This window comes from Kogia breviceps, chromosome 2, assembly GCF_026419965.1.
Source record: "Kogia breviceps isolate mKogBre1 chromosome 2, mKogBre1 haplotype 1, whole genome shotgun sequence".
Lineage (NCBI taxonomy): Eukaryota > Metazoa > Chordata > Mammalia > Artiodactyla > Physeteridae > Kogia > Kogia breviceps.
This window is the reverse complement of record NC_081311.1, coordinates 107,500,878-107,524,358: the sequence shown is the minus strand read 5'-3', so window position 1 is coordinate 107,524,358 and position 23,481 is coordinate 107,500,878. Positions and strand designations below refer to the sequence as shown.

The 23,481-nt window shown below is 37.8% G+C and overlaps 1 protein-coding gene across 1 annotated transcript in view; it reads left to right on the top strand.

The window, feature by feature from the left end:
* The first annotated feature begins 6,406 nt into the window (after nucleotides 1-6,406).
* Nucleotides 6,407-23,481, top strand: part of ZRANB3 (zinc finger RANBP2-type containing 3) — a 285,790-nt gene continuing 268,715 nt past the window's right edge. Inside the window, exon 1 of the mRNA XM_067025920.1 lies at nucleotides 6,407-6,452. Coding sequence (XP_066882021.1) covers nucleotides 6,412-6,452 — 41 coding nt within the window. The 5' untranslated portion in view covers nucleotides 6,407-6,411. The remainder of the gene's footprint in view (nucleotides 6,453-23,481) is intronic.

Sequence of the window (23,481 nt, the reverse complement as noted above, 5' to 3'; positions counted from 1 at the left end):
GCATCTTGATGTACTCTGGGATACTCCACTCTGCCAGTGTGTATCAGATGTGGCAGCACTTCAGGCAAACAGGGAGCCCCTGGCCCTCTCCTCTGCAGCGGTAAAAAGACTACACTTTGGGAGTGAAAAGTAAAGCTTATGTGTATATGCTTGTGCGCGCACACACACACACACACACACACACACACTATAATTAATTACCCATCTTTGGGAATAAATCTGTAAATTTATTGAACAGTATCCAAAGAACATGGATATATAAACTCAAGCAGTGATTACTAATTAATTATATTGAGCCCTAACTGGACCAAGTCTGAAAGAGAAGCACAGATTACACGACAGCATGGATTACCAGCCTACGGGATACAGATTGCTAGTGTACTGCTGAGTTATAGCAAGGGATTCATATATCCATCTACATACAAAGCACTACTACTGACCTTTTTTTGAACTTAAAAAGAAATTCTTTCACACTTGAAAAAGTTGAGAACCTGACTTTGGAGACAAGTAGAAGAGCCCACAGTACCAATCTCAACAAGGGAGAAAGCATTTTCAGCCAGTACTGCATTTGACTGCTTCCTTTCCTATGACAGGTATATTCCTAGCAGACCATCTAACCAATCAACTCACTTTAATCTGAACCCCTGCTTGTCAAACAGCCTTCTAATTACAATCTGGCTAGTCCATGCAGATTAATCTGAAGAGAAGGCAGTGGTAATGCTGACAGGAGCAGAACTCAACTCTCACAGTAAATTACTAACTGACATTCACATTTATTCAGTCTCTATAAACTTCATTAACATATATGACCTGAGTGTTTGCTTTACTTTATGTGATTATACAAAAACAAAACTTGTGAGTTTTCAAAGCTGAGGCCCCAATCACTAGAGCTGTGTAAATCCATCAACATAAATGTGCTGTGAGGTCCTGTGGCAGTACCACTCTTACCCCTAACTCATCCCCTTTCTCATAGTGGGAACATGTAAAATAACAAAGAGTTTTACACATATCCTAGATCAGTATTCCAAAGAAACTGTCAAGTTTACAAAGAAAGAAAATCTTGTGTTCTATGTACTTAAATAACAAATGTCTAGCTCAGGGAGAGTAGAAGTTGTTCAGGAGAGCATTTCAGATAAAATAAGATGCAAGAGTGATATCTGAAACTCAAATTAGTTAAGAAAGTTTTCTGCTCATTGTACCATTATCTACAATAGTCAAGATATGGAACCAACCTAAGTGTACATCGATGGATGAACAGATAAAGAAGTTGTGGCATACATATACAATGGAGTATTATTTAGCCATAAAAAAGAATGCAGTCTTGCCATTTGCGACAACATGGATGGAACTTAAAGGGCATTTAAGCTATGTGAAATAAGTCAGAGAGAGAAAGACAAACACAGTAGTCCCCTCTTATCCATGGGTGACACATTCCAAGACCTCCAATGGATGCCTCAAATAGTAGAAAACCCTATATATACTATGTTTTTTCCTATACTTACATACCTTTGATAAAGTTTAATTTATAAATACAGTAAGAGATTAACAACGATAACTAATAATAGAACAATTAATACACTGTAATAAAATTTATGTGAATGTAGTTTTTCTCCTTCATTAACTTCAACTCTGCTGGAAAGTGGCACCAGCTTTTTCACAGCAGGCAGCATCTCCAGTAACTTTTACATTTTTCAGTCCACTTAATAATGATTAAATGTACAACATAATGATTAAGTAAAGACTTAATCATTATGTTGTACACGTGAAACTAATATAATATTGTATGTCAATTATACCTCAATAATAAAAGGAAAGTTTTCAATTTTACTATACATATATCTGCATTTAAGTCTCAGACATCTTTTTATTGCACAAGGCAGTAATTTAGCTTATTGTTATTGTTGAGACTGTAAATAATCTTCAGTTAGCTCTGTGCAGTAATAATTATCATTAAAGGATATTTTTTATTTTGCAAATAAAGAAAAAGATGAACATATCTGTGAAAAACAGCCAAAGAAATTAAAGATTTTTGATTAAAGAAAAGCAATTTTTTTAAAAAAAAGCATTTTCCACTAGCAATGACAGACGAGAACTCTGCCTCTGCCAAGTGAATGGAGGGCCAAGAATAACTGACATTCTCATACACTGTTTGTGGGAGTGAAAAATGGTCCAAACTCTTTGTAGGTCAATTTAGCAGTATATATCATCAAAAGTCTCATACTGAACACACCTTTGATCCAGGAAGACCATTAGAGGACTTTATCCTAAAGAAAGCATTACAATGTACATGATAGTGCTGTATAAAAGAATGAAAAACTGTGAACACTACAGGACTGGCTGACTAAATGGAAATACACTCAATAAGCTGCAGAAACTCATTTGTTGGCAGCCAAGATGATGACATTTTAGGTGAAAGAAAAAACAAACCACTTCATGAAACAGTATGTACAATATGATCTGATTTTTTGTTAAAAATTTGCCAGGGAATATGGAAAATACATTTTTAAAGGTCTGGAAGAATATATACCAAATGTTAATGGTTTTCTCTGGGTGACAGTAACTTACTGGTAGTTAGTTTTCATAGTTTTGTTTATATTTTCTTATTTCTCTTCCATGGATGTATATTATGTATTTATTTATAAAATATCAACAAAAATCTATATGCTAGGATCTATACTTAGGGAAATGTGACTCTTTCAGATCTACCTTATAGCTCTCTCTTATTTCTAAGTACAAGGCTTTGCACATAGGAAGTAAGGAACTGTACATAACTAACTTACTGCCTAGGTAGAAATACAAAATACACAGGATAACACATAATACAGAGCCAAACTGTAAGCATTAAAAATTATTTTAAGCCTAGTATTGTGTGGCTAGCTTATTTTTAGTGATTGGTCTTTTTTCTCTATACCAGGGTTTTAAAAGTATTCCACTGGGCTTTGGGTACTTTCCCCACTCAGCTTCAGTTTATTTCAAAAACAGTAATGACTAACATTTATCGAGCGCTGAAAAGGTACCTGTTATGATTTTATATCCAATACCTTGCCAAAAACTTAAGATGGTTAATGAAGAGCCAGAGTATATACTTTATAAAATCACTCCCACCAAAAGGAAGACAGATGCTAACCATCAAAATAGCTAATAGGGATACTTGACTGAGGATCAAATTTGAGTCTGAGTGTTACAGCAACAAAGGGCAAAAGGGAAACGAGACAGTCACGCAGTTCTCATTCTCAGAAAATGAGGAAATGTACCAAATCCTTCAGAACAGAGAGAATTTCTCTTTCTTTAAATTAAAAGGTAATTCTTATATTTGCTTTTGCAGTGCATAAACAAAAATTAGATTATATGGCCCTTGCACAAGGATGACACACACATTCATGAAATATTCCCATCCTAAGGATTTTAGAATCTCCAAATATCATCTCATAGACTACTTGCTGATGTAAGAGATAAACGAAGGAATCAGTGTGCTATCAGCCAAACAAAATGGAACACTTTAATACAAGACATTTCTGCCAATCATTGCCCAAAGTGAATGATCAACAAGATAATCATACAATTTTTTGTCCAAACTGGACAGAGTGAAAGAGGATATGTTATTTTGCTGGGCAACAGGTGTAAACTGGTACATGTGGTCACCCTAGTTTTCAACCTAACAGCAAATGGTAAAGGTAGCAAGTAACAGAAGGAATAATTCATTTATCTCCCCCCAAAATTAAGTGAAATGAACAGTGAACACCAACTGAAGTTGAAACAGGATGTTTACCTTTCCTACAGTTGAGTTTTTCCCAGGCAAACAAGGTTAGGTTATTAAGGATACTTGGCTTTAAAAAGAAACCTGCTAGGGGACTTCCCTGGTGGCACAGTGGTTGAGAGTCCGCCTGCCGATGCAGGGGACACGGGTTCGTGCCCTGGTCCGGGAAGATCCCACATGCCGCGGAGCGGCTGGGCCTGTGAGCCATGGCTGCTGAGCCTGCGTGTCTGGAGCCTGTGCTCTGCAGCGGGAGAGGCCACAACAGTGAGAGGCCCGCATACTGAAAAAAAAAAAGAAACCTGCTAAAATACAGGAATAAGGTAGGGATAAAGAGGTGAATGTACCTAGCCAACCTAAAATTAGTTCAACTGTTCAGGTTTTCATAAACCTGAAAGTGTAAATAAGACTGAAATGAAAAGTTTTATAAAACTAAGAAGATAAAATTTTTCAAAAGGGACTTCCCTGGTAGCACAGTGGTTAGGAATCCACCTGCCAATGCAGGGGACACGGGTTCGATCCCTGGTCTGGGAAGATCCCACATGCCGCGGAGCAACTAAGCCCGTGCACCACAACTACTGAAGCCTGCGTGCCTAGAGCGTGTGCTCCGCAACAAGAGAAGCCACCACAATGAGAAGCTCACACACTGCAACGAAGAGTAGCCACCGCTCACTGCAACTAGAAAGCCTGAACGCAGCAATGAAGACCTAATGCAGCCAAAAATAAATAAAATTAAATTTAAAAATTTGTTAAAGAAATTTCAAAAGTCTAGATATTGATAAGTGATCTCCCATTTTTCAACAAATGATGTTAAGGACTGGTAAATGTGATATCAATCCCCAGGAAAATTATTACAAAAAAAGCAACTAAAAAAATGCATGATCACTAATTACTATGAACTAGCACAGACAGAGTAAATCATGTTAATACTAAACCTTCTATTTTTTTTGATAGGGTTACTATATGGTTAATATACTACAGACTATATAATTTATGATTTCAGAAAAGTTACTGACCAAATATCCTATGGAAGCTTTGAGGATCATGCTCAAACACATACTGGAAAATGTTGGCTAGAAAGATCAAATGCAAAGCTAACATTCACTTTTTGGAGCAAGTGCTTAAAATGCACAAACCTTGAAAATCTGCTATCTCAGCCTCATCCAAAGCCTGGATGCCCATATGCCTTATTCTACACACAGCCATTAGTCATCCTCTGTGAAGATACTGAAAGAAAACTAATAAAAGATGGATTTCATTATAACCCCTTGAGTATCACCATATGATGTACAATGGCCTGTTTCTTTTTAAAAATAAGTATACATGATTCCTTTAATCATCCCCTCTGTGATATGGTTTCTAGATTTTCCTGGTAACCAGTCCTCTGGACTAACTTTGTCAATTTTTCCTTTAAAACTCTGTTGCCTTTAATTGAATAGACGTGGTTGGACTTGCTCTCAGTACAACAGAAAGGTAACCTGACCTAAACAAAAAGCCATGTCTACAATTGGATTAACTTCTTAATTGTCATTTTACTGTTATAAAACGGTAAAGCTGAACAATTAAGATGACAGTCTTTTTCTCATGAACTGACTCAATTATCTAACCAGCTGAGCAACTGATTTTTCTAAACTTAAATGCAGTTTATCATATTCTAGTTTACATAACTTTTACTTTGAGCCTAATTTTTTAAAATTGTTTAATATATTATTCTGTTTTTCTCTAAATTAAGAGACCAGGGAAGACCTAAAAACTATCCTAGGATAATAAAAAGCTGCCATAAAGTGTAAATTTTTTTTTTTTTTGCGGTACGCGGGCCTCTGACCTTTGTGGCCTCTCCCGTTGTGGAGCACAGGCTCCAGATGCGCAGGCCCAGAGGCCATGGCTCACGGGCCCAGCTGCTCCGCGGCATGTGGGATCTTCCCGGACCGGGGCACGAACCCGTGTCCCCTGCATCGGCAGGCGGACTCTCAACCACTGCGCCACCTGGGAAGCCCCATAAAGTGTAAATTTATCAAGAGGTAGAAGGGGAACTAACAGATAAAATGGAATAGGGACTCTGGCTCACTAAAAAGGGAATAGTTTCTCACACATGGAGTTGTCCAACAGTGGAACAGGCCATTTCATAGAGTGTGCAGTATAGAGACTCCTGACATCAGAAGCATTCTTCAGGAATCTGCTGGGGTTAGGGAGTCAGATGAGATTACATGAGTATTAGTCAAGTATGTTGTGATAATTAACACCTACAACTCACTGGGTTAATACAAAGACTTTTGTCTCTCACTACATGTTTGATACCAGTCAGGTGACTGTCTAGTACAGTTAGTAACCTAGGGTCCACGACTTGTTTTCATATGTCCTTTGAGCTACAAATGGCTTTTTCATTTTAAAGATCTGTGAAAACAATATAAAACAACAACAACAAAAGAATGCGTGACAGAAATGGTATGTGGTCTGCAAAGCCTAAAATATACCATCTGCCTTTCATACAGTGACTCAGATTCAGCTACTTCCATCTTGTGGCTCTTTGCTTCTTTCTCAAAGTGGCTCTGCCATCTCAACACCTAGCTTCCACCGTGGTCTCTTCTGCTCACACTCCAGAAGGAGTCAGGCGGCACCACCTAACTGCAACGGGGCTGGGAAGTGTGCTGTTCCAGATGCCCAAGGAAGCAGAAGAACACCGGCATGGGAAAGCACTGTAAGTCTCCATCACTGCTTGTATATTTTATTCTAACTCAGAGATTCTATGATTCTATATATTTCAACTATAATTTTCATTTTTAGTATAAATCTTAATGAAGTGGTTTTAAAATTGATTTAGAAAGAATGTATCAAAATATCACAGCTGGTGGTAGAGTAAAAATGCTTTATGTTTGAGTTAGAAGTAAGACAAAGGAACGTAAATATCATCTGCAGCATGTCTAGATTAAATTCTTTAGTTTGCATAGCCTTCGAATTTTAGTATGCCCACAATGTTACTAATGAATCATAAAAACCTGAAATTTTAAACATTACATGATTGGAACAGAAGAACTGATAGGTCTTGCAGAAAAATATGTATGTGTACTGACTTTGTAAATGAAAATAAAATAAGTTCTATGTCATTACTGCAGGGAAAACTTTGTAATTTGGTCATTTCAAAATCTCATCACTTCTCACTGAATTGATTTAGTAAGTATGGAACAGCTGCAAGCCGAATTATACATGATGATAGTGAAATATTTTATAGATTGTTTAGCCATATCTACTGGGCATACTAAAAGACATAAATTAGAGTATCTCTTTTTCCTTTAATCTAGCAAGTGAATGTTTCATTACTTTTAAGAAGACTTCATTTACACAAACATACCAAGCATTAAAAAATTAGTTCATAGTTCAAAATTGTTTTAAAAAACACACATAAGTCAACATACCTACTCTATTCCAATCTGTCAGGCACAAGAGGAAACTATATAAATATAGTAAGAAATACTTAAAAATGACAGGGAAAAAAAAGGAAATTAATTGTACCAGAATATGCTGTTATACTAGGAAGACAGAAAAACAATTTTAAGAGTGTACACCTCGCAAGCAAATCACAAAAAAAGGACTGCCCTTACATAAGATGTTAATAATCAACTGTCAATATGAAAAATGAGGAAGGAGGTATGAGAAATTAAATAAGAGGATGCACGAAAATATTTAACTCAACTAAACAAAGCTCACCAATATAACTATGAGAAAGCTAAAAACTTGAAAATGATTTCACCTGCACATTTCAAAAGGCTAAAGGTCTCTGTCAGGGCACACTTCAAACATTCATTGGGATAGATCTTTCAAGTTACTAGCAATAAGACACAATGAACTACGAAACAACTGTCTAAAATATTAAATTACAGAATTGATGGAAAAAAATTACAAAAATCAAGGAAATCAGAATACAAAATGAATCCAGTGATTATTCCAACATCTCAAAACATTTTAGGGCACAAAATATTAAACTGGTATTAAAGAATGAAAATAAGGATGACAAGTAACATATTTTGTGAAATCATGAACACCAGTGATAAAGGTACTTTGGTTTTAAGGTTTCATTAAACAAATGATTTTAAAACGGAAGTATATTAAAAAGTAGTAACCTCTAAGTTTTGTGTAATTGTATTTTGACTTTCAAAGAAGTCCTTATGAATTTTCCTTAAAGATCTGCTAAACATTTCTATTAGGAAGGCCACAGGTATTATTGGCAAATAACCTGAAACTGTTTAAAAGTATTTTTAAAAACATGATTATCGCTTATAAAGATTTAAAACTACATTTACCCACCTTAAAAATGGAAAACACTGACCAAGTCACCATGAAGTATGTTCAGGGACCTTGGTTTGATAAAACTAAAAATTTCTCCATCTCCCTTGGCAACCAATTCCAAGAACTAACAATACACAAATTTCTTCCCTAAATCTCCCCAAGCTACATTTTAACCCCATTTTCTGTACTCAGTGAACAAGAATATGTACATTATCAATAAATAGCCCAAGTATTACAGTTCCAAAGACCTCCAGTAAAAAATTTTAATTGTTGGACTACTGGCCCCTCATTTCTTTAGCTTCCATTCCAAGGTGGTGAAAGGATGGGGACAATAAAGATGATAATGACTAACACTTGAGTGTGGTACAGCAGGTGCTATGGTCTAAATGTTTGGTCCCCCTAAAATCCTTATGTTGAAATCTTAATCCGATGTGATGGTGTTAGGAGGTAGGGCCTTTGGAAGGTGCTTAGGCCATAAGCCCATAATTCATGGAGCACTCATGAATGGAACTGGGGCTCTTATAAAAGAAACCCCACAGAGTTCCCTAGGCCTTCTACACTGCAAGAAGTCTGAAATCTATAACCCAGAAGAAGGCCTTCACCAGAACCCAATCATACTGGCTCCCTGATCTGAGACTTCCAATCCAAATCTGTGAGCAATACATTTCTGCTGTTTACAAGCCACCCAGTCTGTGGTATTCTGTTATAGTAGCCCAAACTAAGATAGTGAGTGCCAAACATGTACATGAATTAAGCCATTTAATCCTCAAAATAACCCACTGAGATAGGTATCAATATATATTTACCCCATTTTACAGATGGGGGAAATAAAGGCAAGGAGAGTTTTGTAAAATGCCTAATGCCTTAAAGCTATCAAATAGAGGGGGCAGGATACTATTCAAGGTATTCCAAGTCTAGTGAGCTGTGCTATCTTATAAGGTAGTTACTAGCTCATGTAGCTGTTTAAATTTAATTAATATTAAATAAAATTACAAATTCAGTTCTTCAGTTGCACTGCCACATCTCAAGGGCTCAGTAGCCACATGTGACTAGTGGCTACCATGTTGGACAGTGAGGATATGGAACATTTCCATCATTGTACAAGGTTCTATTGGACAGTACTGATCTGTCTGCAGTCTTAGCTACCACATAATATGCCTTTCTTGCATGTGAAAAGTGATGTGTGCTTATAGAATTGTCATTACACTTGAACGAATTAAACTATAATTCAATATTTCTACTGTTTTGTTATTCCTCCCCACCCCAACTCATTATCATTTAATGACATCTACCACACTGAATCTCTTAAAATGTGTACTTCTCCAGCACTGTAGACTCCAGGCCTCAATTTGAAGAAATATAGGGCTAATGTATTCTAAGATCTTATGTCAAAATTTATTTTGGACTGTAACATTCCTTCATTTATGGGTCCATTATTTTGTTCAATGAATGATGACTATATATATATACTGTACTCTGTTACTTCTGTCTATTGAATGCCCTGTTCCTCTATTTCTTCTATTTCACCACTCACCAGTGGCCTTACCCTGCACTTGACTCAACATCCACTTCCAGCCCCAGGGGTGAGAACATGACCTAGGCATATACTATATACCATGAACTATACTGGACACATTTCAGGGTTGAACTTGTGACTTAAGTTGGGTCACTCAGAATGTGCCATAAGATCTTGCTTGTCACCAGCTCATTCCTACAGGGATCAAGAGCTCTAAGGACCAAGTAAGCCAGGATTTATAGGCAACCAATTTTTCCTGGTAACATGGATGAAGTTGTCTACAGAATGCCTGCAGAGAGGACATAAGAGGCAGATAATACCATGTGAGGACTGGACATAGCATTCATATGAGTTAGGAATTTCCCTTTTTGTTGAGTTAGTATGCTTTGGATTTCTGTTGCTTATAATTAAAGGAACAAGAAAAAACTAATAAGAGGTAAGAGTTCAAAGACCCTTGGTATTGTATGGGAAGGACAATAAGACACTAAAGATATACTTACGTTAAAAATGAATGGTTAAAAAGGGTAATCACTAAAAGAAATAAAAAGAGTGCATAACTTCCACATTAGTAAAGTAAAAACAAAAAACCCAAACAAAAAAACAGAAGCAAACCAACAACAATAAAATACTATCTTAAGATAACTATATTGCTAATTACCACTAATTAAGCCCGTGTACCACAACTACTGAGCCTGTGCTCTAGAGCCTGCGAGCTACAACTACTGAGCCCGCGTGCTGCAACTACTGAAGCTCGCATGCCTAGAGCCCATGCTCTGCCACAAGAGAAGCCATGGCAATGAGAAGCCTGCACACCACAACAAAGAGTGGCCCCCACTCACCACAACTAGAGAAAGCCCGCGAGCAGCAACAAAGACCCAATGCAGCCAAAAAATAAATAAAAATTTTTTAAAAACTGAACTTACCCCAGATTTATAGACTAAAATAATTATAGCCAACTAACAGGTATCTGAATTTTGTTATCAGCATTTCTTAGATGCTTGACACTTTTAACCTGAATATGACTGAGTTGTAAAAAATCAAGTTATAAATTTATAAGCCTTCTTAAACATCTATTAAGGCAGAATTCTAATCAAGAATTTAAAAATCTTGTAATTATACTATACTCTTAGATTGATTTACTAAGAATTGACGGGGGACTTCCCTGGTGTTGCAGTGGTTAAGAATCCGCCTTCCAATGTGGGGGAACACGGGTTTGATCCCTAGTCAGGAACTAGATCGCACACGCATGCTGCGACTAAGAGTTCACATGCCACGACTAAGGAGCACATGTGCCGCAACTACGGAGCCGCTTGTCGCAACTAAGACCTGGCGCAACCTAAAATAAATAACAAAATAAAATAAATTTAAAAAATAAACTTATTTTAAAAAAAGAATCGACTGAACACTAGTTAATCTGAAAACCACATATACGGAGTATTTTTGCATGTCTAACGTAGACCTCTGGAAACAGCTTGAAGCTATATAGTATTTAATTTTATTTTGATAAATAGCTTCGATTGTTGTTAATAAAAAAATACTAATGCTCATTATACTATTACTTTAAAAAGGACCCAATATTTAGGCTTCTAGTTACATGTACAGCACGTTTTAACACATTTTGTGTGTCATTAAATAATAATAGAGTCTGATTTTTTGAAAGTATTACTTAAAACTGAAGCCCAAGAAAGCTATGATAAAAACAAAACACACCTACAACACAACAAAAAACCCAAACAACCCCATTCAAAAATAGGAAAAGGAGGGGACTTCCCTGGTGGTGAAGTGGTTAAGAATCTGCCTGCCAATGCAGGAGACACGGGTTCAAGCCCTGGTCTGGGAAGATCCCACATGCCACGGAGCAACTAAGCCCATGCGCCTCAACGACTGAGCCTGTGCTTTACAGCCTGTGCGCCTAGAGGCCATGTTTCAAAGCAAGAGAAGCCACCGCAATGAGAAGCCTGCGCACTGCAACGAAGAGTAGCCCCCACTGGATGCAGCCAGAGAAAACCCGCACGCAGCAACAAAGGACCCAACGCAGCCAAAAATAAATAAACAAATAAATAAATTTTTTTTAAAAAGGGAAAAGGAACAGAAATGTCTCCAAATTAAATATACAAATGGCCAAACAAGCACATGAAAAGATGTTCAACCTCAATAATCACTAGGGAAAATGCAGATAAAAACAACAAAGAGATAACACCTCACGCCTATTAGGATACCTACTATTAAGAGAGCAGAAAATAACAAAGAGTAGGTGAGAATGTGGATAAACTGGAACTCCTGTGCATTGCTGGTGGAAATGTAAAATGGTGCAGGCACTGTGGAAAATAGTATGGTAATTCCACAAAAATTTAAAAACTGAATTACAGACATACCTCAGAGACACTGCAGTTTCAGTTCCAGACCATCATAATAAAGTGAATATTGCAGTAAAGTGAGTCAAACAGACACTTTGGTTTCCCAGTGCACAAGTCATATTTACACTATATTGTGGTCTAGTAAGTGTGTAATGGTATGCCTAAAAAACAATATATATACCTTAATTAAAAAATACTTTATTGGGACTTCCCTGATGGCACAGTGGTTAAGAATCCGCCTGCCAAAGCAGGGGACATGGGCTTGATCCCTGGTCTGGGAAGATCCCACATGCTGCAGAGCAACTAAGCCCATGCGCCACAACTACTGAGCCTGTGTGCCACAACTACTGAGCCTGCATGCCACAACTACTGAAGCCCGCGCACTTAGAGCCCATGCTCCACAACAAAAGAAGACACTGCAATGAGAAGCCCGAGCACTGCAATGAAGAGCAGGCCCTGCTTGCTGCCAACTAGAGAAAGCCCACGTGCAGCGACCAAGACTCAACGCAGCCAAAAAGTAAATAAATAAAAAAAATACTTTATCACTAAAACATGCTCTCATCTGAGCCTTTAGCGAGTTGTATTAGTAACATCAAAGATCATCATAACAAATATAATAATGAAAAGTTTGAAATATTGCGAGAATTACCAAAATAAGACACAGAGACAAAGTGAGCAAATGTTGGAAAAATGGTGCTGGTAGACTTGCTCGACAAAGGGTTGCCACAAACCTTCAATTTGTAAAAAACGCTGTATGTGAAGTGCAATAAAAAGAAGTATGTCTGTAGTATATGATCTAGTAATTCCACTTCTGGGTTATATACCCCAAAGAACTGAAAGTGAGGTCTGAAAGAGATATTTGTATACCCATGTTCACAGCAGTATTATTCACAATAGCCAAAAGTGGGAAACAACCCAAATGTCCATCAACAGATGAACAGATAAACAAAATGTGTTATATACAGAAGACAGATTATTATTCAGCCTTAAAAAAGAAGGAAGGAAATTCTGACATGCTAAAACAGGATAAACCTTGAGGACATTATGCTAAGCGAAACAAGCTAGCCACAAAGAGACAAACACTGTATGATTCCACCTGAGGTACCTAGAGTAATCACAGAGTCAGAAATAGAATGCTTGCTGTCAAAAGCTGGGGAAGACGGGAATGGGGAGTTGTTATTTAATAGGTATAGAGTTTTGGTTTTGCCAGAGTTCTGGAGATTGGTTGCACAATGTGAATATACTTAACATCAGAACTGTACACAAAAATGGTTAAGATGGTAACTTTTGTTATGTGTATTTCACTACAACAAAAAACAAAAACTTCACCCACCAACAGTATCAAGATGTTTTTTGCCCTATGTTTAGGACTGCAGACACACAAACTCATAGAAGTAAATGAGAGCACATATTAACTATATATTAGTACCACATTCTAATAAGATTGTACTGGTATACAGATAATTGGAGTCAAAATATATATAAATTTCACACACATATATAGCTCATATGTGTGAAATAAGGAATTACTGGATTTAAACTTGGTGAAAGACTGGGATTAATAAATCAGATACAGGAATCCTTACCACAGCAGAGAGCTTCAGCCTTTCTTCCTGCCACCACACACCTGAGAGCCCGAGAGATATAATATACTCCATTCTGAAATCTTCTCAAATGGGAAGAAAGAAAAGGTATCATTTGAAAGACACTCCCTCCTCTTATCTCCCTGAGGGAAAGCAATCTTTTCCCTTCCCATTTAAAATTTCTCTAATTCTAGAAGTACAAAGAAAAATGCACAAATGACAAGTTTGAGAACAAACAATGGAAGGAGCAGGAAATGGGATCACAAACACAGGCCATTAAGCTTCTTAAGGGCAAGTCGGAATTCTACCCTAATCCTTACAGGGTCTCCGAGAAATCCTATCATAGTCCCTGGTACACAGTTAGGAATCAACACATTCTAAAGAGAGCTGGAGTAGGTTTGAAGAAAAGGGACACCTCTTCAGTTGAGACTGGTAGAAGAAAAAAGAGGAAAAGTATTGAGAGAGACTTTTAAATTACCCACGGTTAATTCGGTGACCCCCAAACTATAATAAATAGTCCCAATATCTTCACTAAGAGAAGAGAGAAATTTATGTACGACAAAAAAGGGTAGGAGGTGGCAGGGGCTTAAAGAGAGAGAAGAAAAGACAATTCGTAAATGCAAGTTTGTAAATATGAGAGAGAGTTATATATAAAAGGATTACAATCACCAAGTCAAAGCAGAAAGTGATGAACACTTTTTCAAAAGGTTAAACCTGCTTAGTTCTCTATCTTCTTTCAACAGCCCCCACCTATCAGAAAAAGCCTAAAAAGGAGACCATGTGGATGACCCAGAAACGAAGGTCAGGACACTGGCCTCAGTGAAGTAAGACCGCAGGGAGAGTTTACCGTGAAACAAAATGGGTGAGCAGGCAGCCAGCCCTCCGAAAAGGTTCTTTAGTGAGGTAATTTTATTTTTTATTTATTTATTTATTTATTTTTGCGGTACACGGGCCTCTCACTGTTGTCTCCTCTCCCGTGGCGGAGCACAGGCTCCAGACGCGCAGGCTCAGCGGCCATGGCTCACGGGCCCAGCCGCTCCGCGGCACGTGGGATCTTCCCACACCAGGGCACGAACCCGTGTCCCCTGCATCGGCAGGCGGACTCTTAACCACTGCGCTACCAGGGAAGCCCACTGAGGTAATTTTAATATGGCTTGACAGAACAAAAGCATACTACAAAACCTTTTTTTTCGGGTTACTATTCTTTAGACTCGGCAATTACATTACCAGTTCCTTCTATGGCAGAATTCAAAACAGGACCATGTTAAACAGCATAGTTTTGAAAATCAATTCTCTTAACTAGGCAGAAGCACAAGTTCCTCAAGCAGCCCTGAAGACATGCCTCAGCCTAGAGGAAAAAACTGAGACTATCAGGAAGGATAAGGACAGTTCAGGGCTCATGCTCAAATCAACTAAGGCCAGTGTTGAGACTGGGACAAGGTAATTCACTGGGATACGGACATTAGGAGTGAGTCATCAGCTCATTCAATAAAATCTCCCAGCTCTCAGACTGTAATCACTTTTTTTTTTTTTTTTTTTTTTTGCGGTATGCGGGCCTCTCACTGTTGTGGCCTCTCCCGTTGCGGAGCACAGGCTCCGGACGCACAGGCTCAGCGGCCGTGGCTCACGGGCTTAGTTGCTCCGCGGCATGTGGGATCTTCCCGGACCCGGGCACGAACCCGTGTCTCCTGCATCGGCAGGCGGACTCTCAACCACTGCGCCACCAGGGAAGCCCTGTAATCACTTTTTATCGTAGACATAAAGGAGAGAAATTTTATGCAAGCCAAAGTTTTGACAGAATTTTAACTTGAAGTGGAATATCTCTGAATTTTTGAAAAGGAAGTTTATTTTTCTAAATCTGTTTCTAAATATTTTTTCTTGAGCTGTAAGTTTGATCTCTACTATTATCTCAAATCAATACAAGATATATAATTATATTCAAATATACAAACATTTATTAAGTTCAACTGTGTACAAGGTATTATAATCAAGCTGACAAAGTTTTTGACTCAGGTAATTTTAAAATGGAGCAGTGTCTCTGACTGGGTGTAGGGGAAAGGCAGGTGGTAGCAGAGGTTAGAGTTGTGTACATGATGAACTACACATAATCAAGGTACAGAGTAATAACTGATATGAAAATGACACACACACACATATATATAATGCCACAGGAAAACACATGGGAGAGTACACTTCTGGGGTGTTGTTTTTTTTTTAACATCTTTATTGGCGTATAATTGCTTTACAATGGCACGTTAGTTTCTGCTTTATAACAAACTCAATCAGTTATACATATACATATGTTCCCATATCTCTTTCCTCTTGCATCTCCCTCCCTCCCACCCTCCCTACCTTACCCCTCTAGGTGGTCATAAACCACCTAGCTGATCTCCCTGTGCTATGCGGCTACTTCCCACTAGCTATCTATTTTACGTTAGTGTATTTATGTCCATGACACTCTCTCACTTTGTCACAGCTTACCCTTCCCCCAACTTACCAAGTGGATTTGTAATGACTTATTAGATTGAGCTCCTCCAGGGCAAAAGTATATATCATTGATTTTTGTATTCTCAAAGCCAGGGCTTGGCACATGGCAAGTATTCAGTAAATGTTTTTTTCAAGGAATGGCTGATTAAACAAATGAGTGAACAATAGAGTGGAATCAAATCAGAGAGTCTCAAATGCTTATTATTTTCTTCCATAGGAAATTAAATGAAAATAATTTATGCCATGTTACATTTAAGGACAATTAATTCCTAGGAAATAAAAAAAAGGGTAATATAATAACAAAAATGAAAATAGAAAATTAATATAAAAGCCTAAAAATGTTAAAAGCACACATAATCCAGTGACTGACTGCTGTGAAAAAACCTGCACGATTAGATTCTCATAACCCTTTAAAAGTAAAGCATTTCCACCACTTAGGGTCATGAATTTGGCTTTAAGATAAACAGTTGAACTGCTTATGTATATTTCTTCATATTTTAAATAAAGTTTTTAGTTGTATATCTGAATTAAGAAATCAAACAATGAGATGAGAATAGGAAAATACTCTTCTCATTTTACCCTCAACTCTACATTCATAACTTCTAGAGATCCTTTGACATTCCAAAAAAGGGGGGGGATATTCTTAAGCTGAATGTGCTTTATTCTCTAAATACATATATTTTAAAATAAAGATCAAGAAGTAATGACGAGGACCCACTGTACAACACAGGGAACTATACTCAATATTTTATAATAACCTATAAGGGAAAAGAATCTGAAAGGAATATATATATGTATATGTATAACTGAATCACTGTGCTGTATACCTGAAGCTAACACGATATTGTAAATCAACTAAACTTCAATTAAAAAAAAAAAGTAACGAAACAGTATAACTTTGGATCATCACATACAAGGAGGACCCAATATCTTTGAATCTTTCAGGACTCCAAATGTTGCCTACCATTCATATTACTTGAAAAATCATAATATTTTCTAAATTAAGCCATACTCTAATTCTATAATAGTAATGATATATCTTTCTCTCCCACTCTCTTCTAGGTTTGGTATTATTACTTTATTATAAGTAGAGAGATTTGACAATACTTAGAAAAATAAAGAGGTGACAGATTGACTATCAGAGACAATTTAAAAATAAATTTCCTGACAACCACAGTGGAAGTAGGAAAGGAAAAAGGTCTACAGCATAAAGAGGAAGAGGTGACATAGAAACAGAGTCCCAGTAACAATAAGGCAATGAAATCTGTATCAACAGTATCTTGCTCAAAAGAATCTCCAGTAGCTCCCCTTGACTCAAAGGACACAAGTCAATCCTTCAGTTTGGTATTTTAAATCCTCTACTATTTTGATCAAATTTAACTTTCCACTGTGATTTTCCCTCATCCATTCTAGACCACAGGCAAGCTAGGCAATTCACCTTTCATCACCTGTACTCACCGCTGCTCCTCTCTTCATCTAGAATGCTCTTCCACCCATTTTTGCCTGGCCAATCACATCTATTCTCCAAGCTCTAGCTCAAACTCCAACTTACTGTTTGCTCTACGTTTTCATGATCTACCTTCTTCCTCACAACGTTCCCTAAATCCAGTCCAGCCATTCCTTACTCTTTGGAACTTCTCAAGCATTTATTATACCATGTCCTTAATCTGGCATGTAATTATTTGCTCCATTCGCTCAGCTAAATATGTACAAATGAAAAGTCACTAGCTCTTGAATTTTGGAGAGAAGAGTACCTGCTCTATAAATATGGTAAGTCTTTACAACAACTCAATGTAATCTTCTTCCCGTGCATAATTTGCAATGATTTCCTCAAGTTAAATTAATGGGTCATTTCATTTCTCTACTCAGTGACTGTATGCTTAGAAGACAAATTATAATGGCAGACTTGCCAGAGCATCAATTAGAAAACCAGCTCACCTTCAAAATATACACTTTGAATACAGCTGACTGTACATCAATTGTACCTCAATAAAGCTTTAAAAAAGTTCCTCCCCCCATCCAAAGAGTTTCCGGATGAGCTACTATAGTGTGGGCACTGAGATTTAAGGCAGTGTTGCTTGGTATCATAGCTAATAAGAGTTAGCTCAAGTTTCCGGCTAATGGAGACATCATGAGGCAACAGCTATGCTGGGATACACATAAACTCCTACCTTTTAAGCCATTTCTTATTTCTTAACTATGTTGCATTGGTGCTAAAAGGTAATCAATCATATAAGCAAGTATGAATGGCTCAGCACAAGACCCTCCACAATTAATGCATATTACTTTGTACTGAGTCAAATGTGTTCATTCATCTTGAAGACAAAAACTGTACAATTAACAAAAAAATATATCTTAAAACCCAGATGGGCATCTCTGACATCTATTGTACAGATATCTTATAAGTTATACAGATATCTTACAAGTGCTTGGCTTATAAACAACCCTATGTGCAAACATTACCAAATCTCACTGACCCCCAAATAAATAAAACCCAACAGTACTACATTCTATCTTCTAACATAGCCTCAAAGTCCGAAAGTACTTCTTCCGCCTCCCTCCATCCCCATTAATTCTTGCTCCTAGTTCTCAGGTATGAAGAACACCTTCATGAATTCTTCTCTTACTCTCACCTAACTCAAAGGAAAATACTATTGAGAAGCTCAGCGTCGTTCACTGCCTCTTACTAGAGCTCTGTCCTGAGATCATCCTACTTCCAGTAAATTATTTCACTTTACTTACTGTCTCATGCCCTCCGGCCCCTACAAGCCAGTCCAATGTGCACGTTGATACTCCTCCCATCATCACTTTAAGGAGATGGGTGGTGCTAGGCTATCAGGTTAGATTATTTCTCTGCAATTTTAACTTGGAACTCACTGTCCCACTAAAACAATGATAATGGGTTTGGGGTCATAGAGCAACACCATTCTGCTAGAATGATACATTACAAATGTGCTTGACCTTGAAATTGCTAGAAACATAGTTTCAAGCCCCTTTCTTCTGGAGCTTCTAATTTAGTAGATAGCAAGTGTGTACTTAAATAAGTACTCTAGGTTAATTGTCAGTAGGTTGGCCATATAATTTATTGTCCAAATCAGGGCATACTTCAGAGTGAAAGATGGCACTTTTATAATTAAGCCAGGACAACAGGCATAAACTGGGACTATCCCCGGCAAAGTAGTAACTGACCTATTTATCAGTTAAGTTTGGAAAACACTGATGAATCACTCCAATTCTCCAATATGTCTTAGAGCTAATCCTTTAATGTGTTTGTATACATACTGGTATTTTACATGGAATACAGCACCTATATACTGATTAACTGTAGAGTGCATAAGAGCTACACAAACAACATTTAGATATCAAAGTTCACATAAAATCAAGTGGCCAATAAGAAGCACAGGAGAAGACTCTCAACAACTTTAATCATTAGAGAAATGCAGATCAAAACCACAAGGAGATATTACTTCACATCCACTAGGATGGCTATAATCAAAAAGATAGACAATAACAAGAACTGATGAGCATGTGGAAAGACAGAAATCCTCTTATATTCCTGCTGGGGATGCAAAATGGTGCAGCTACTCTAGAAAACAGTTGATGAGTTCCTCAAATGGTTAAACAGAGTTATCATATGACCCAGCAATTCCACTGATAGGTATACACCCAAGGGAAATGAAAACATGTTTATACAAACACTTGTACAAGAATGTTTATAGCAGTGTCATTTATAATTGTTGAGAAAGTAGAGACGACTCAGATGTCCCTCAACTGATGAACTGATAAAAAAAATGTGTTATATTCATACAGTGGCATATTATTCAGCCACAAAAAGGAATGAAGTACTGATTCACCCTACAACACGGATGAACCTTAAAAACCTCATGCTTAAGTGTAAGACAGTCACTAAAAATGACATACTGTGTGATTTCATGTATATGAAAATTCCAGAAGAGGCAAACCTATAGAGACTAAAAGTAGAGGTTGTCTAGGGCCACAGGGAAGGGGAAAAGAACATGGAGAATGATTATTAATGGATAGGGGCTTCTTTTTGAAATGATGATAATATTCTAAAACTAGATTATGGTGATGCTGCATAACTTTGTGAATATACTAAAACCTAATGAACTGTAAACTTAAGTGGATTTTATGGTATGTGAATTATATTTCAATAAAGCTATATTATAAAAAATATCAGCATAAAAAAGTCAACATTGGCCAATAAATTTCAACATGATTTATATGTCAGGTTTTATACTAACCCTTTAAAAAGCCCACATCAGGGGACTTCCCTAGTGGCGCAGTGGTTAAGAATCCACCTGCCAATGCAGGGGACAAGAGGAAAGGTCTTTTAAGTACATGAGTAAATAATTTTAAGCGACTGGCAGTTCTAGGAGTAACATTATAAAGTCTAGAAGAACAAAGTATGGAGTCTGATAGTAATTTCTCTGAAAAGCTATATACTTTGAAATATTCCCCAATAAACATGCCCTTATTACATTCTGGGACTAAAAAAATAGGCACATTAAATGACCTGATTAATTCCTTTATCCTTGATATAGTATAAAGCTGGACTTGGAGTATACAGTCCTGGCTGGGCCATTAACTGGTTATGTTAACTTTAGTTAAATAATTTAATATCTCTGAAGTATAGGATGCCAAGTGAAAAGCTGTGAGAGAAATGAGGGCAAGACAAAAATGCTTGCATTCAAATTTTATGATAGGCTAAGTAAAAGCAATTCAATTAATGGTTATCTGACCACCAACTTTCACTTGGTTCTCCACTGTGCATTTAGAAGGTGTCAATCTCATGTAATCCTTGGAACCTCACATATTTAATTTAAAAGGCCACCCACTGGGACTCGTTTCTACTTTATCATAGTTCCATTAATCCTGTCTTATCTTTAAGCAAGTTTGTCCAAAGACTAGAGGAAGAAGAGGAGGGCAAGTAGGATGAGGAGAAAAAGGAAATGGAAGCTGCAGCCATTTATAGTACGGAAATTCTGACTCAAGTGGGTCCCAGATAAGTCGTGAGCTTCTCTTGAAGGCAGAGGTGTGTCTTTATGGAGAACAGAAGCAATTTAATTACTAGCCATTTCTGTGATCTTTGTGTAACTTTCACAAACAAGAATACCAATTATCCCTTACTAGCATTTCTGTAAGCATTTCCACAAATGTCACATAAACCAAGAAAAAAATGACACAAGAAAAGATAAACAAGCCCTTTCTAAAATTAAACTATAGGCGTTAGATGCAAATAAAGTAGATATAAGCTTCATTTAACATTTAAGTCAATCCTCTTAACACTGTCACCTGTTTTATCATTGGGTTTTCCACTTTAGTAGTAAGGTAAATAAATGCAACCGAAAAGTTGTGTAGCTGTATGCAGTTTTCAGAAAAGCCATGAAGTAATTTTCGTATGCCACAAATACAGCGTGAATACTATACTAAAAACCACTTTACTCTTTTTTCACTTGAATTAAATTTCAAAATCACCATTCATTAAAAAGAAAATCAACACTCACAAAAAGCTGTGGTATGTGTACACTGGATATAACAGTATAAAATCCTTTGTGTAATGCGGTACGGCAATGGGAAAATGTCATTCTTAATTTATCATATGGATTTAACAAAACTTAAAGAGCTACAAAAAACACTCCATATCATGAATATAAAATTTTAAACTTGGGGACTTCCCTGGTGGCACAGTGATTAAGAATCCGCCTGCCAATGCAGGGGACACAGTTCGAGCCCTGGTCCGGGAAGATACCACGTGCCGCGGAGCAACTAAGCCCGTGTGCCACAACTAGAGTCTGTGCTCTAGACCCTGTGAGCCACAACTACTGAACCTGCATGCCACAACTACTGAAGCCCGCGTGCCTAAAGCCCGTGCGCCACAACAAAGAGAAGCCACCACAATAAGAAGCCTGCAAACTGCAGTGAAGAGTAGCCCCCGGTTGCTGCAACTACAGAAATGCCCACTTGCAGCAACGAAGAACCAACACAGCCATAAATAAATAAATAAATAAATATTTAAATTTTAAACTGCCATTCCAAAATTACAACAAATAGAAGTAATAATCTTTATTTAAAAAGCAAGTGGAGCACTGCTGGTGGGAATGTAAATTGATACAGCCGCTATGGAGAACAGTATGGAGGTTCCTTAAAAAACTACAAATAGAACTACCATACGACCCAGCAATCCCACTACTGGGCATATACCCTGAGAAAACCATAATTCAGAAAGACTCATGTACCAAAATGTTCATTGCAGCTCTATTTACAATAGCCAGGACATGGAAGCAACCTAAGTGTCCATCAACAGATGAATGGATAAAGAAGATGTGGCACATATATACAATGGAATATTACTCAGCCATAAAAAGAAATGAAACTGAGTTATTTATAATGAGGTGGATGGACCTGGAGTCTGTCATACAGAGTGAAGTAAGTCAGAAGGAGAAAAACAAATACCGTATGCTAACACATATATATGGACTCTAAGGGAAAAAAATGTCATGAAGAGATTAGTGGTAGGACGGGAATAAAACACAGACCTACTCGAGCATGGACTTGAGGATATGGGGAGGGGGAAGGGTGGGCTGTGACGAAGTGAGAGAGTGGCAGGGACATATATACACTATCAAATGTAAATTAGATAGCTAGTGGGAAGCTGCTGCATAGCACAGGGAGATCACCTCTGTGCTTTGTGACCACCTAGAGGGGTGGGATAGGGAGGGTGGGAGAGAGGGTGATGCAAGAGGGAAGAGATATGGGAACATATGTATATGTATAACTGATTCAGTTTGTTGTAAAGGAAAAACTAACACACTATTGTAAAACAATTATACTCCAATAAAGATTTTAAAAAAAAATAAAAAATAAAAAGCAAGTGGAGGCTCTTTCTGTTTCTCTCCTCCCTCCCCTCTTTTACTGCCTCTCTCCCACCCTCCTCTGTCTCGTTTCTTTTCCTCCCTCACTCCCTCCTCTTCTGTCTCTCTCTGCAACTCCTCCTGGTGTCAGCCTCCATCTCTATCTCTGCATCTCTGAGTATCTCAGCCTTCCTCTCCCAGTCTCTCTCCCTCCCTCCTCCTCTGGGACTCACCTTCCCTAAATACTAAAAACAGGGATTTACAGTGCCTCGAGGGCTCAGTTAAGTTCTATTCCTCAGCTCTGCCCTCATCTGCCTTTGCCTGAAGGTAACAGGATGGCTCTCTGCAAGGATTCCCATCAGGAACTTAAGGATCCAGCAAGGAGAGCTGAAAACTGCCTTCTTAGGAGAGGTCCTGGAGGTTTTCTGGATATTGGAGGCCCCAAACCCAATCAGTTTCCAAGTGCCAGACTATTGGCACACAGGTTCGAGCCCTGGTCCAGGAAGATCCCACATGCCGCGGAGCAACTAAGCCCGTGAGCCACAACTACTGAGCCTGAGTGCCACAACTACTGAAGCCCGTGCACCACAACTACTGAAACCTATTTGCCTAGAGCCCGTGCTCTGTA